Genomic DNA, 13,432 nt, shown 5'->3' with positions numbered 1-13,432 from the left:
TAAATTTGCAGAAGAGCTTTCCAGTTTAGACACATACAAAGGGACTAAAGAAATACATATTTAATTTACCATCAATGTTATTTAGCTGATGTGAATGTAATTTGGATTTTTAACGTAGCTTTAACAATTGTTCAATCATATCACTACAATATCTGCAGTGCAACAGTTTATAGTGATGTCACATTATCCTGACACCAGGCCAACCAGCCCTAACACTAGCCTCTTAATGCTGAGCGCCAAGCAAGGCAGCTGATAGTACCATTTTTATAAGTCTTTGGTATGACTGGTGGGTCTGAGCCTGCAACCTCCTGCATCCAAGGCAGATGCTCTAACCACTTAGGTCATCGGAGTGATGTTTGGCTTATATGTATATAATCAAATTTACAGAAAGATATTGACTAAATATGACATTTTCTAAAGACAATATTTATTAGACAATATTTATTTAGTAAACAATGAAGATCACGGTTGAAGCGATCAGAAAAATGTAATGCAATGCCAAGTGCTATCTCCAATTTTTTGAAAATACCTAGGAAAGGGCAGGCCATTCAGCAAAGCCAAGATGACAAACAGTTAAAAATACTTAATTTTCAAATACCTGGAGCTTACAGTTTGTAAAACATGTTCTTACATAGAACCAATTAATTTTCATCAAACATGTGGTTATCTTACTGTATAAATTAGCAGATAGTCAAAACTAGTACTATACATTTGACTGGTTTATTCCCACCCTATCCCACCACTCACACATGCATTAACTAGTACTATACATTTGACTGGTTTATTCCCACCCCATCCCACCACTCATACATGCATTAACTGAAGTCTTATCATTCTCACTACAGTGTGATTCAGTGCATAATGCAGTCAGCAGTCATGGACCCAATTATTTTATAGCAGGTGTAGTCAGAAGTTATGAAACCCAACTACCATGTCATAAAAGATGTACTCAGCTTTTATGGACCCCAACTACCATGTCATAAAATATGCACTCAGCTATTATGGACCCCAACTACCATGTCATAAAAGATGCACTCAGCTATTATGGACCCCAACTACCATGTCATAAAAGATGCACTCAGCTATTAAGGACCCCAACTACCATGTTATATAAAGTGCTGTCAGCAGTTATGGACCCCAGCTGCCATGTCATAACAAGTGTGGTCAGCTATTATGGACACCAACTACCCTGCTACAACAGGGTTCCAATGCATTAATACAAGCATTCTAAACTCTCACACATAAACAAATCTTGATTCCTTAACAAAAAGACTGATGCCTCTAGAAATCTTCAACTCATAAATAATTGAGTTCTCCAATATTGCATGACTGTTCCAAAAACCTTCTCAGGGTTATAATCATGTTTAATGTATTATATGCCAGCTGATCTCCAGCTGATAATCAGATTTTGCTAGCAAATGATTTGTCTTTTATTTAATTTTATTCTCTCTGGAAAACTAATTTTCAAGGAGTAAAGAATCTTGGTAGTTTATCTTTGGAAGAGATTTCGTGCTCTCTCATGCTGTCCATTTTGGAAAACCAGGAGCCAGCATAATTTATTGTACTATATGTTTGCCCACATTTCTTCCTTTTTAATAAATGATATGTTATAGTGTTTTTTCCTGCAACCTATTCAAAAAGATTTTAACACCTGCACAACCTTTCTGTGAAAATACCAGTCTTACTGTTACGACTTTATGATCTTAAACTGTAACAAAAAGGAAGTGAAGCAAACAACTTGAGAAACATTCAACAATTTTTTTCCTGAGACTACAAAGTGAAAATTCATCTGATACAGTATTGTATATTAAATCCCAAAAATCTTAAATGTCTCATCATAAGTCCAAAAGTATAGAATGTTCTGAATGAATTTCAATAGTCTTGAATGTCCTGATGTACCACAATGATGTCATCCAGAATGCCTTTGAGATTTCAATAATCCCCAAAAGTGTTTAAGTCAAAAACGTCAATGATCATTTTTGTAATTCCAATGAATAATCTAAATAGATAATTCCTTTCAAATTATATCTGAACATAACAATAAACTCTGACCACAGACTGATATTAAACAATAATCATTGTTTACCAAATCATTTATATGAATATTTCACTTCATCTATTTTGCAACAGAGTGTTCTGGAAAATCCAATCATCCTAATAAATAATTAAACCAAACTGTAAACAAGTTCAATTCCAGAACCATCTAAGCCCATAAATAAGGTTAGGTCTTGAACTCAAAGTTTAGCAAATATCTTAATTACTTCTTAGAATCATGAGAAAAATCAGGTGGGCAAAACCTCAACTTTCACTCATGGACATGATAAAAGTCAGGTACCTAATATAAATTAAATATACTAACTATTTCCAAGTCCAAAGTGTACAAAGAAAATTAATTTGGTTTCATACAGCTGGAGTCAGGACACTGTGCAATCATGTGTATAGCTCACAATAAGTTTAGAACAAAACTGTAATGTGGATTGTAGCAAGGACTCTATCATAAAATGATATGTCAATTTGCAAATGGAGACAAAAGAACAATTGTGTCTTCCTTCATCATGCCTGTTTTCTGGAGTTCATAAAGCTTGAATTTTATACCATTACCATAAAGAAAAATTTCAAATACCCATCAGTCACTGAAGCATGAAAAGTATGTCACTGTGACCTCATTTTTTAAAATATTGAGTAGTACTCTTCATGATGAATAAAAAAGCTTCAAACTTCATGACTGTGTGTGCAACAATGTCATGCAATACAAGACACCTGACATAGCTCACTTGGAATACATAATCTAACAGATGATCATAAATAGGCTTATGTAATGCTGTGCAAACTATCTCCCAAATCTTATAGCATGTTGATTTGACCAATTTTACTATCTTCTTATAAAATTTCTTTCCCAAGATAATGACATAATTAATATGCACAGTCTCTTACCCATAATATCAGTCATCCAAAATCTTTAACAATAAGTTTTAATTGTGGTCCACAGGTTGTATAACTTTCACATAAATTGAAATTATAACTAACGAGGGAGGGTATATTTTTAGTTCATGGATGGAGGTGTAAACTGAGCTTAATGAGGTATTACTTGTTTGTTGCTATTGCGTAGCTTTACTCTTTTCCACTCAGAAAATATCCTTGACGTATGAAAATTAATCCTCCCATAAGGTGACTTCCAGAAAGAGCTGGAGTCCAACCCATGACCCTGGCCCAGGGGAATAGCCCTCATTATTTTTCAGTATGTAGTCTTAAAACAACTTGGACATAAGAGTGGGGTGGGAGGAGGAGGGAATCTGGCAATAGTGACAAGTATTAAATCATTAAATATAGTTTATCCTCCCTCACCCATTCATTTTTACATCTGTAATACATAACCTGTTGCTATTGCATAGGTGAATTTGACAGTTCAGTGGGAGGCTGATAATTCCAAAACCTGGTGAAGGAAAAAATCAAGGCATACTTACCTGTACTGTAGACTACTATCCAATTGTATCTGTATGGACCATTTTATGTTTTACAGCCCCAAATAAGATACGCCTCCACTTTGGTAAGCCAATGAGCAAAGGCAGAAGGAGGTGGTCATTTGAGATCACCGAGACATGGCTTTCATCACATCCTCCAGAATGAATCAGTTTGATAAGCCCATGAGGTAGCAATAGTTATGGTAATCCACCTTGAAATGGTGGTAGCCTAAATATCAGTTGAGCTCTTAAAGGGAAGTAACAAATGCTTCCTTTCCTTTCTTCTCCCTTCAGAAATAAAAACATAAAGCTCTAGCTGGACATAAAGTCTATCTTGATTATCCCCTGAATAGAAGCCACTGAGACAAGGATCTCAAGCAGATGTATACCAACTGATGGAAGCTGCTTTTCTGTTAAGAAACCTTGTTGGCAAGGGTAAGCAATCAACTCATGATTCCCAAAGCAATTTATACAGCATTGCTCTATGGATAGGGCAAGATTCATAGGGGATTTAGTTAGAGACCACAAAACACACATGAAATTTCTTCCATGCATTTGCTAGCAAACATCAGTCTTTGCATCTAAAAATATCTCATCATATCTGCTATGTGAGATTTCAAACTGATGACTGGGCCCTCCAAAAGTTTTGAGTGTGTTAAATAGGGCTGCCCTATAATGCTTGATCGCAGAAATTGAGCAATGTCTCTCTTCAAAAACGGATGAGAATTCAACCACTGAGTTAATGGCAAGACAGCTAACATTAACATGTTTCATAATGAACTATTGGCAAAAGGGTCTCTACCTGGCATCATAGACCACAGGTGTAGAATGTCTCCTGGATTTAACATCTGGCAACTTTGCTTGAGAACTTGTCCTGGCTAAGACATCATGTGAGATGAGCCAAGCATAAAGGTGGAAAATATGCTGGCTGTGGTGAAGGAGAGAAAATCTGTGCTGTGATTAAAGGTCCCTCCTCTGAGATAATGTCCTGGGCTGGTCTACCAGCAGGTCAAAAAGGTCCTTAATCCATGATCACTGGGGCAATAGATAGGGGTGATCAAAATATGTTGAGCAATGGAGGTCCTTACTTTCTCAAGTACAAATGGTATCATTCTAAAGTGTGGGAAGGCATATTATGAACAGATGACCCAACTGCAGCACGAAAGTGTCCACTGCCCAGGCTCTCTGGTTTGGGACTAGAGAAACAAAGAAGGGGAACTTGTTGTTTAGCCTATTGCAAACAAGTCCACCAAGGGTCTCCCCAAAAGTCTGAACTGGGAATCTGCTACAGACTGGTGCAGAGGCCATTCCATGAGGACTATCTTGGCCCTCCTGTCTGCCAAAATATTTTTTTCTGCCAGGAATGTAGAAAACTTGGAGGGTAATCCCTTCTGAGGTTGCCCAGCAAAGAAGGTTCCAAACCTCTTTTTAGACAGAAGAATCATGTGTACCTCCTTGTCGACTGAGGTATGCTATCAACACCATGTTGATGGATGAGACCATCATGCAGCGACTAATTATTTTGTTGATTCAGCCCTGAATGATGTCCTCATTTCCAAATTGCTGATGTGGAAGGCAGATTCTTTTTGGGCCCATGAACTCTGAAGAATCAGCCCTTCTACGTTCAGCTAAGCAACTCATATGGAATTTGACACATCTGTGAACAGATAGGATTGGGGTTTAGGGGCATATATGTAGACTGTGCCCAGAAACTGGTACTCATTTGTCCATCAAGTCAGGTAATAGTAAAAATGCAGACCTAGAGAAATCTGAGCAGTATGAGAGTCTCTCTCTGTAGTTTACAGTTTTCTTGAAGGAGAAGACATAATTATAATCTGTCTAGGAGAACCAGGTCTGCATCAAAGTTCAAGGTCCACAGATGAGATACCAACAGATGAGCCAACAATGTAGTCATGGCTCTTCAAGCCACCAAAATGGTCAGGATCTTGTCTACTCTGCCCAGTGAAACAGAGACTAATCCTCTGTGAGGATATTCATTACACAGATGAAATTTTGAGATGGAATAAGCTTTGGACCAACATTGACATATCTAGTGTGAAAGCAAGCTGTTGTGGATCAACCAATCGTCTAAATATTGATGGACAGAGATTCCCAGTAACCTTAAGTGGATAGCAACTAGTGTCATGATCCTTGTAAAAGTTCTGGGTTCAGAGGCACGCCTGAATGGCATAGCTCTCAACTTTAAGACCTCCCTGTCCAAGCAAAACCAGAGGTACTTCCTGTGAAGAGGAAACAAAGGGATGTGAAGATAATCATTCTGAAGGTTGCTGATGACCACCCAATCACCAGATCTTAAAGTATTCTTTGAGGCTTTGGTCTCCATCTTGAAAGGTTCCTTCTGCAGAAACCTCCTGTTTTTTTGGAACCAGAAAATTCGGAAATAGTAGGCCAGTGACTGGTCACTGCACACTACTACTGCATCTATCTGGGAGAGAGAGTGTACATCTTCCTTTAATCACACCAGATTCCTCCTTTCATGATAGAGGATCCACCCACCATCCATAATGCCTGACCAAACCTCTGAAGAATGGTTTACCCTGGCACCTATGTGAACTGGCAAAAGAGTGACACATTGCGTTGAGGGAGAAAATCCCTAGGGCTGCCCACTCCCCTTTCCTAAGGACACAAACTTTCCTAATGAAATGGGACACAAATTTTCCTTAAGAACAGGAGATGGGCTGCAAGTTTCCTCTTTGGCCTCTTCTAAGGTCTAACTGCCATGGGGGAATTCCAAATTGGGTTTGTTGCTTGGACTGTGGCTTCACAGCTTTGAAGAAATTCACTGACAGATACTGTGGGTAGCTAGTCATGATGTTTGTGCCTCTTGGCTAGTTTCAATGGGCCAGGAACAGATGTGAGGTACCAGTGTTGCTAGTCTCAAATCCTACAAAGCCATAGAGGAATAAGACCACATATCCTGAGCGACATACCTGCAGAAGTGGAGCTCCACTGATGAAGTCATGGACATGGATTATGCGTGCCTAGATGTTTTAGTCACTGCTTCCAACAAATACTGATGGGCAGCAGGAAACTGAGATCCCTCTTTCACCATGCTAAAATAGGCTGCCGAAAAGGTTGGCATGCAGGGTTAATGTATCTATAGACCTTGCCTGAAGTTTTAAAGCATCCAATTTTTTAACTGGAAAGCGATCTCAGGTCTCCACAGCGGCACATGCTTGTGCCACTCTAGCATCCAAAGAGGAAGGTTTAAGGAGTCAGGGATGGATGTGAATCCTATAAATAGCTGCAGAAACCATAGTACTCAGTGGGAGGGTTCAAACCACCCCTTACACCCTCTAGCAAACTTGTTGCCCTTACTAAACCGGGGGGGGGGGGGGGGGGGGGGGGTAGCCCAGAAAGGATCTCCAAGCTGGAATTATAGAAAAGGTGATGCCAATCTAATCCCCTTCCCTAGTCTGGCATCTGTACACTGATTCCCAATCCCATGTGAAATTCAATGGCAGCCTGGAGAAAGAGACCAGGTTGGTGGGTCTTCAGTTGATCTCCATACAGAGAGGGCCCAGGCTCTCTGGTTTGGGACTAGAGAAACAAAGAAGGGGAACTTAAGTGGAACTTGAGGGCTCCAATCATAAGTAACCAGTATTCAATGACTTTGATCAGGTGACCCTGATCAATAAGACCCTTTCTCACATCTTATAGATTTATGTCATAGCGCTCCCTTTCCTGGGTGGCTCAATCCTGTCACAAACAATGGGCTTTAGGTACTGAAAGGGTGTTGCTCCTCTGAGACCCTATGTGCTCTCTTCACTCACGTCGGAGATTGGAGGCAGAACGTCTGAGATTGGATAGGTTGCTGCTACTTTCTCATGGAAGGGCACAACTCACTCTCTGCCTGCCTATTTCCTCTATTTGGAGGGGCTCCATGTGCCTCATGTATCTTCAAAGAAACATTTATAATCCTGTTCTGAAACCCATGGAATTTTGCAATGGAAAACTCTTGAGAGGTTCCAAATGAGCCTTATGCACCTCTGTGGAGACTTTTCCACTCCTACTCTGGCCCCATTGGACTCAGCGATGGAAAACTTATTTCACCCTTTGGGAGAGGCCCCATGTGTCTTAAGTGTTTCCAAAGAGATTGATCCAATCCTCTTGAGAAATAAGAGACTCAGCAATGGAAAATGAATAAATATTCTAAGGAAAAAGTGAAAGCCCCTTTCATAATGCTTTGTATGTCCATCTGCTTTTAGCAAGGTCCAAGACTTCATTTGACCCGAAGCTGCAAAAAGAACAAAACACTTCTACGAAGGATAAGTCAAGAGTGTTTCCATGGAACTAAGTCAATACATTTTAAACAGCAAGACCTTACCTGCCCAGGTGTCATCTCAATTAAATGAATTAAAAAAAAACACAAAACTGAAATTTTAATCACAATAAAGTTAGTAATGCTTATGCATGAATTCAAATAATACTTATGTTTAATGACAATGACATCAGCAATACTTTATTCAAAATATTGGATATAAATAATTAGCAAAACATCAGTTGGGTAAGATGCTACTAAGAAAAATAAAATAAAAAATGAAATATTATTATTATATATATAGTGATTTTTAAAAATGAAATCTGTTCGATCATTTAAAACACAAACTGAAAGTAAGGACTGGTGTGCAACATCCTTCCAATGATTAAAAACTGCAAGATTTTATGGAATATAAATTCATCCAGTTTTACATTAATAAAACAACCAAAACAGAATCAAGATGAAGGTGCGGACCAAACTGGCATGGATTGGGATTACTAAATACCTTCCTAAACCAGAAAGAGGAATAAAATAATAAATGAGGAAGGGGTGGGGGAGGGGGGGATGTAACCTAATCACAAGGTTAAGAAAAAGTGCAACCCAAAATTTGATAATAACTCTTGTGACAGCTAACAGGAATAATACTTAGAGGGTAATTTCACAGTGCTGTAAAATTGATACATATAATGTACATGCTCAATTCACAAAGTATAATTCGAAGCCAAGGCAGTTTTCTTCAATGAGTAATTTAAACCATCCTAATGATGGCACTGAATGAAATAAAATAAGGGTTAGTCCAGATGGATCACAGTCATGGGATAGACTCCAGATCTGTCTAGAAGTCACCATATTTAAGGATGAATTTGCATCATATGGTCATGGGTATTTTCCATCTGGAAAAGAGTAAGCTATGCAATAGCAACAGGTTGTGTACTACTGTTATTAACTCTGGAATTGCTTCAGAAGAAAAACATAATAGGGCATCTTTTTGAAACAAAAAATAAAATTTTTTAATTCCAAAATAGTTTTTGAGTAATGTCATTGATTATATCAAATGCCATAAAATAATGCACGAAATGTGGTAAGATATAAATGATAAGTGCTTCAGGCAATTTAACATCGCAATACCAGAAACAATAAATAATGTCATCCAACATGTTCATCTAAGTTCCAAATATTAAAAGAAATTCAAATCTAGCAAAGTGTTAGGAAACAATTCTCTGCAAATATAATTATAAATTTGGGCAAGGTTTAACAAAAAATATATTCATCCTGAACAAAATTAATATCAGTTAAAAAGTCAGTTACTTGCAAACACATATCTATAATTCTCTAAAGAAATTCTGCTAATAACTTAAAACATTCTGCATAGTTTATGCCAGCCTGTAATTGTACATTTTCTTGTTATAAAACAACAAAAAAATTCCTTCCGATCACAAAGGTATATTTTTTTGTGCTAGTTTACATAAATCGTTTCACTGAAATGTATGCATCTTGTACTATAAAATTCGTAGCTATTTTTTACACTGACTTGCTTAACTTTTGCATGGGGAAGAACCTAAATCCAAACCAGTCAAAATCAATGGTTGCTTCTCTTGTTTTGCTTCAAATAAGAGAGAGAGAGAGAGAGAGGTACTTAAAAAACAAAAACTGTTTAAATTGATCCTCTAGTGTCTAAAAAGAATTTCCTGATTTAAAAAAATGACCATTTGTTCTTTTTAACTGCTAAGTGTTGATACTGTTTTAGTGATATGATTTTTAAATTAACCAAAGAGGCGTGGATTTATCTGCACCATTTTCGTTTAGGACAAAGTAGATACCATCACAAGATGAAAACCTCATGTTCAGATAAGCAGTCATTCAGGAAAATTAGTGACAAGACTGTCATGATGTTCAAGGTGGCAGACATATTTGTGGTCAGAATTAGTCCTTGGGTGAAAATCCTATGTTGAAGTTACTTTACATTTAAAAGTGTAGCAAGAACAAGATGGTGGCCATACCAAATGCCAGATTGGCATCATTTTCATTGAGAACCAACTAAACATCGTAAGAAATCTTCCTGTACAACCCAATGTTGATATGACTTCCCACCCAGGAGGTATAGCAATTAGATCTACACAATGGCAGCTGCAATGTCATGGCAACTGTGGCAGTCACATTAAAAATAACATCCACACAATTTTTATCTAAGACCAGCTTGACTAAGACTTTTCTGTGAAATCCCATGCTGATATGACTTTCATCCAGGACAAGTAGCAATAAGATTTTCAAGATGGCTGATGTACTCATACTGGATCTAAGATCATCATCATCTTCATTTAACAGCAACTAGATGTCAGAAGAAAACCTCATAATGCTTTGACCTGTAGCAATAACAAGATTTTCAAAATGGCTGCCACTGCAGCAATAATGAATATACATGCAGCACCATTTTCATTTTAAGCAAAAAAGACATAATAAAAAGTCTTCCCAGTGAAAAGCCTATGCCAATATGATTCTCTGTTAAGCAGTAGTAGATATGACAAGATTTTCATGATGGCTGCCATAGTGGCTATATTGGACACAAGATGAGCACCATTTTCATTCAGGATCAACCAGACATGTCATAAAAAGTCCTTTAGTGAAACCCCTATGTTGATAAGACTATGCATTCAGAAGAAGTAGCAATAACAAGACGGTGACCATATTGGATGTATAAGCAGAACCATTTTCATTTAAAACCAACCAGACATAATAATGTCTTCTTGTGCAGACCCAGGTCAATGTAACCCTCCATTCAGGAGGAGTAGTGATAAGATATTCATAGTGGCTTATTAGTACCAAGAAATCTTTTAGTTAGAATCCCATGGTGATGTGACCATCCATTCAGAAGAAGTAGCGATAAAAAGATTTTTAAGATGGCTGAACAGCACCATTTTGATTTAGGACCAATCAGACCATGCGTTGAATCTGTGTGCAAAGCTTCATTGAAATCCTCCAAGTAGTTTAGGAGGTGTAGTGATAACAAACCTATTCTACCACAGGCAGACGGGTTTTGGATGACATGCCATCCCACCAACTCTTCTAGTCTATTACCTGGAGAACTAAAAAGAGGCAACAATACGGTCAGAGTTGCAGCTTTTCAATGAGACTGTTTCTAAACTAAGATGAAATCAAAACAAGAGCGAGTGTTATAATATATCCCTTTTTTAAATGATGTTAAAATGAGAAAATGAAAATCGATTTTTCTTTCATCATATTGAATATTTTTGTAAACACGTTCCAGTAAAAGCCATGGCCAGGCTGCATTTCCACCATACAGTCAATCACTCAGATGACAATCATGAACAGCACTGAAAGTCTGAACTTTGACGCTCATATAAAAAGTAAAATTTAAATAAAGAACAGATTTGTTCTTTGAAAATATAACAAGGAATTTTAGGTATGCTGCACTGGTATTACAACTGTAGTGTATGGTGGCCCTTCAGATTCATCAACGGCATTAATCAAGAACAAATGGCAGACTGTATGATGGTAATCCAGCAAAATATAATGTCATAACAATAAGTGCAATTAAGCCCTCTTTGAACAATGATGATTGGAAAACTGGAGGCACAAATTTCCCCCGAGTATCTCATAGTTAACAGTCTATATTGATACTGTTGCATAGTTAATGAGTTCAGATGCTTAGTACATATTGTATTTACACTGATGCTTTCTTTCTTAGTTAGTAAATAAAGGCACAATCTGGTAATTATATTTTTTAAATCATGTACACCACCATTTCAGTTCTTTGAGGAAAGATCCATGGAATGCAAAAGTCAGTTGGACTCCATGTGCAAATTCTTTAACAAAATGAATATGTCAGTGAATGGACGTGTTTCATTTTGTTAAAACTTACCGGATCTCTATCCAAATTTGGCACTCCTCAGCTACCATCCCTCTTCAACCAATGAAATGGTGATCCACAATATCAATACTGAACAGGAGCTAAACAGGTAATTTCTACATTTCTTAGAAATAAAATGTGCATGATTCACTAAAATTTGCACCCAATCCTTACTTTCTGCATAATTATACAATTATACCCACAGAGGTTTAAATAAATTGCAAGATTTTTTCAATTCAAGAAGGATTTTCACAACTGTGCACCAGGCATGTAACCCGGAAATTGCACAAATTGAAGAATTATTTTTAGCTGTGCTAAATTTCACTGTGTAGATCTTGCTTATTATCAAAACTCACAAAACATGATGAATTAAGTATATTTATGAAGTTTACTAAAAATAGGAAGTAAAAAATCATTCTCAAAAGTGAAAACAACTTCAGCTGATCATGGTCAAGATTACCTCATTAATGTATGTGGCTCTTGCTCCTTATGGAACTCATTTGACCCCTGACCATATAAGCCTATATTCCAAGTTTTATCAAAATCTGACCATATAAGCCTATATTCCAAGTTTTATCAAAATCTGATCATATAAGCCTATATTCCAAGTTTTATCAAAATATGATCATATAAGCCTATATTCCAAGTTTTATCAAAATCTGACCATATAAGCCTATATTCCAAGTTTTATCAAAATCTGATCATATAAGCCTATATTCCAAGTTTTATCAAAATCTGACCATATAAGCCTATATTCCAAGTTTTATCAAAATATGATCATAAATATGGCTTTCAGGTTGGTAACAAGCCAGCCAATTATCAATCATATGCAAGATCAGCTGACTGATACACATGGATATCACTCACTATTGAAATCATCAAAGGAACTGATATGTCCATGGTGCAAGTCAGATGCAAGATAACCTCATTAATATGCATGGATCTCACTCAATATTGAAATGAGCTAGGCATTAAATGATGATGCTGTCAGAAAAGCGATACCATGACAATGCTTTACAGGCAAGGAAAAAACCTAATTTAATAACCAAAGACTGATCACATCATCCTTGTAACAAAAATGCCTAATCACAATACCTAAAATGACCTAAACAAAAACTGTAACCACAGTATGATGGACAGACAGAAAGATAGACAAGAATGGAACTATATACACCTAATACTGCTGTGATGATGTATAAGAAATCAACAAAAATGAACTTCAACATAAAATTTTAACACAGCAAGCAAAAATGCTGACACTATTATTGTCTCTGCAATGTTATATGTTCATGTATGTTCCACAAGCAAGACAGTAAAATGACGATACATTTTATAACAACTCAGCTTATAATTATAATTAAAAACAACATAATAAATGGACGATGTGTTTTAAGAAGTTAAGAATAAATGCTAAGATATTTATTAGAAAAAATATTGTATTTGTACAACCTGACATACCATTGTCATAGTCATCCGGTCTATCTCATGTTTGTCTTTTGTTTTGTGTTGTCGAAATGGACTGTGCCTGTGAAAGAAAAATGAAGTTACTTCATTCATTTGATGGTCGTCGAGATGAACAGTAACATTTCTCTGGTACTTCACTACAACGCTGTTCATTGGAGCCATGCAGGTGATATAAGTGAGGCTTTCTTACATTTATAGGTTACTGCATTTGTATGGGAAAATATGAATGAGTTTTTTGGATCGAATACTGCACGAACTTGGGAGTGCAATATATCCTTCCGACAAAATGAGTTCACATTTTACCATACAAATGCAGTAACCTTTTTATTATATGCTCATTTTTTAATTCTACCTAAG

At 36.9% G+C, this 13,432-nt stretch overlaps 1 protein-coding gene across 2 annotated transcripts in view; it reads right to left on the bottom strand.

Moving 5' to 3' along the window:
* LOC149779740 (G protein-coupled receptor kinase 3-like) overlaps positions 1-13,432 on the bottom strand; it is a 345,786-nt gene that overhangs the window by 45,625 nt on the left and 286,729 nt on the right. Inside the window, exon 13 of one of the 2 annotated variants that reach the window (XM_089940600.1) lies at positions 13,061-13,136. In XM_089940600.1, coding sequence (XP_089796726.1) covers positions 13,061-13,136 — 76 coding nt within the window. The remainder of the gene's footprint in view (positions 1-13,060; positions 13,137-13,432) is intronic. The other variant, XM_089940601.1, reaches the window with a different exon arrangement.

The sequence above is a fragment of the Sinohyriopsis cumingii genome, chromosome 17 (genome assembly GCF_028554795.1).
Source record: "Sinohyriopsis cumingii isolate HCF-2022 chromosome 17, ASM2855479v2, whole genome shotgun sequence".
NCBI classification, from domain to species: Eukaryota; Metazoa; Mollusca; class Bivalvia; order Unionida; family Unionidae; genus Sinohyriopsis; species Sinohyriopsis cumingii.
The sequence above is the reverse complement of the archived record's forward strand: the minus strand, read 5'-3'. Positions and strand labels throughout refer to the sequence as shown.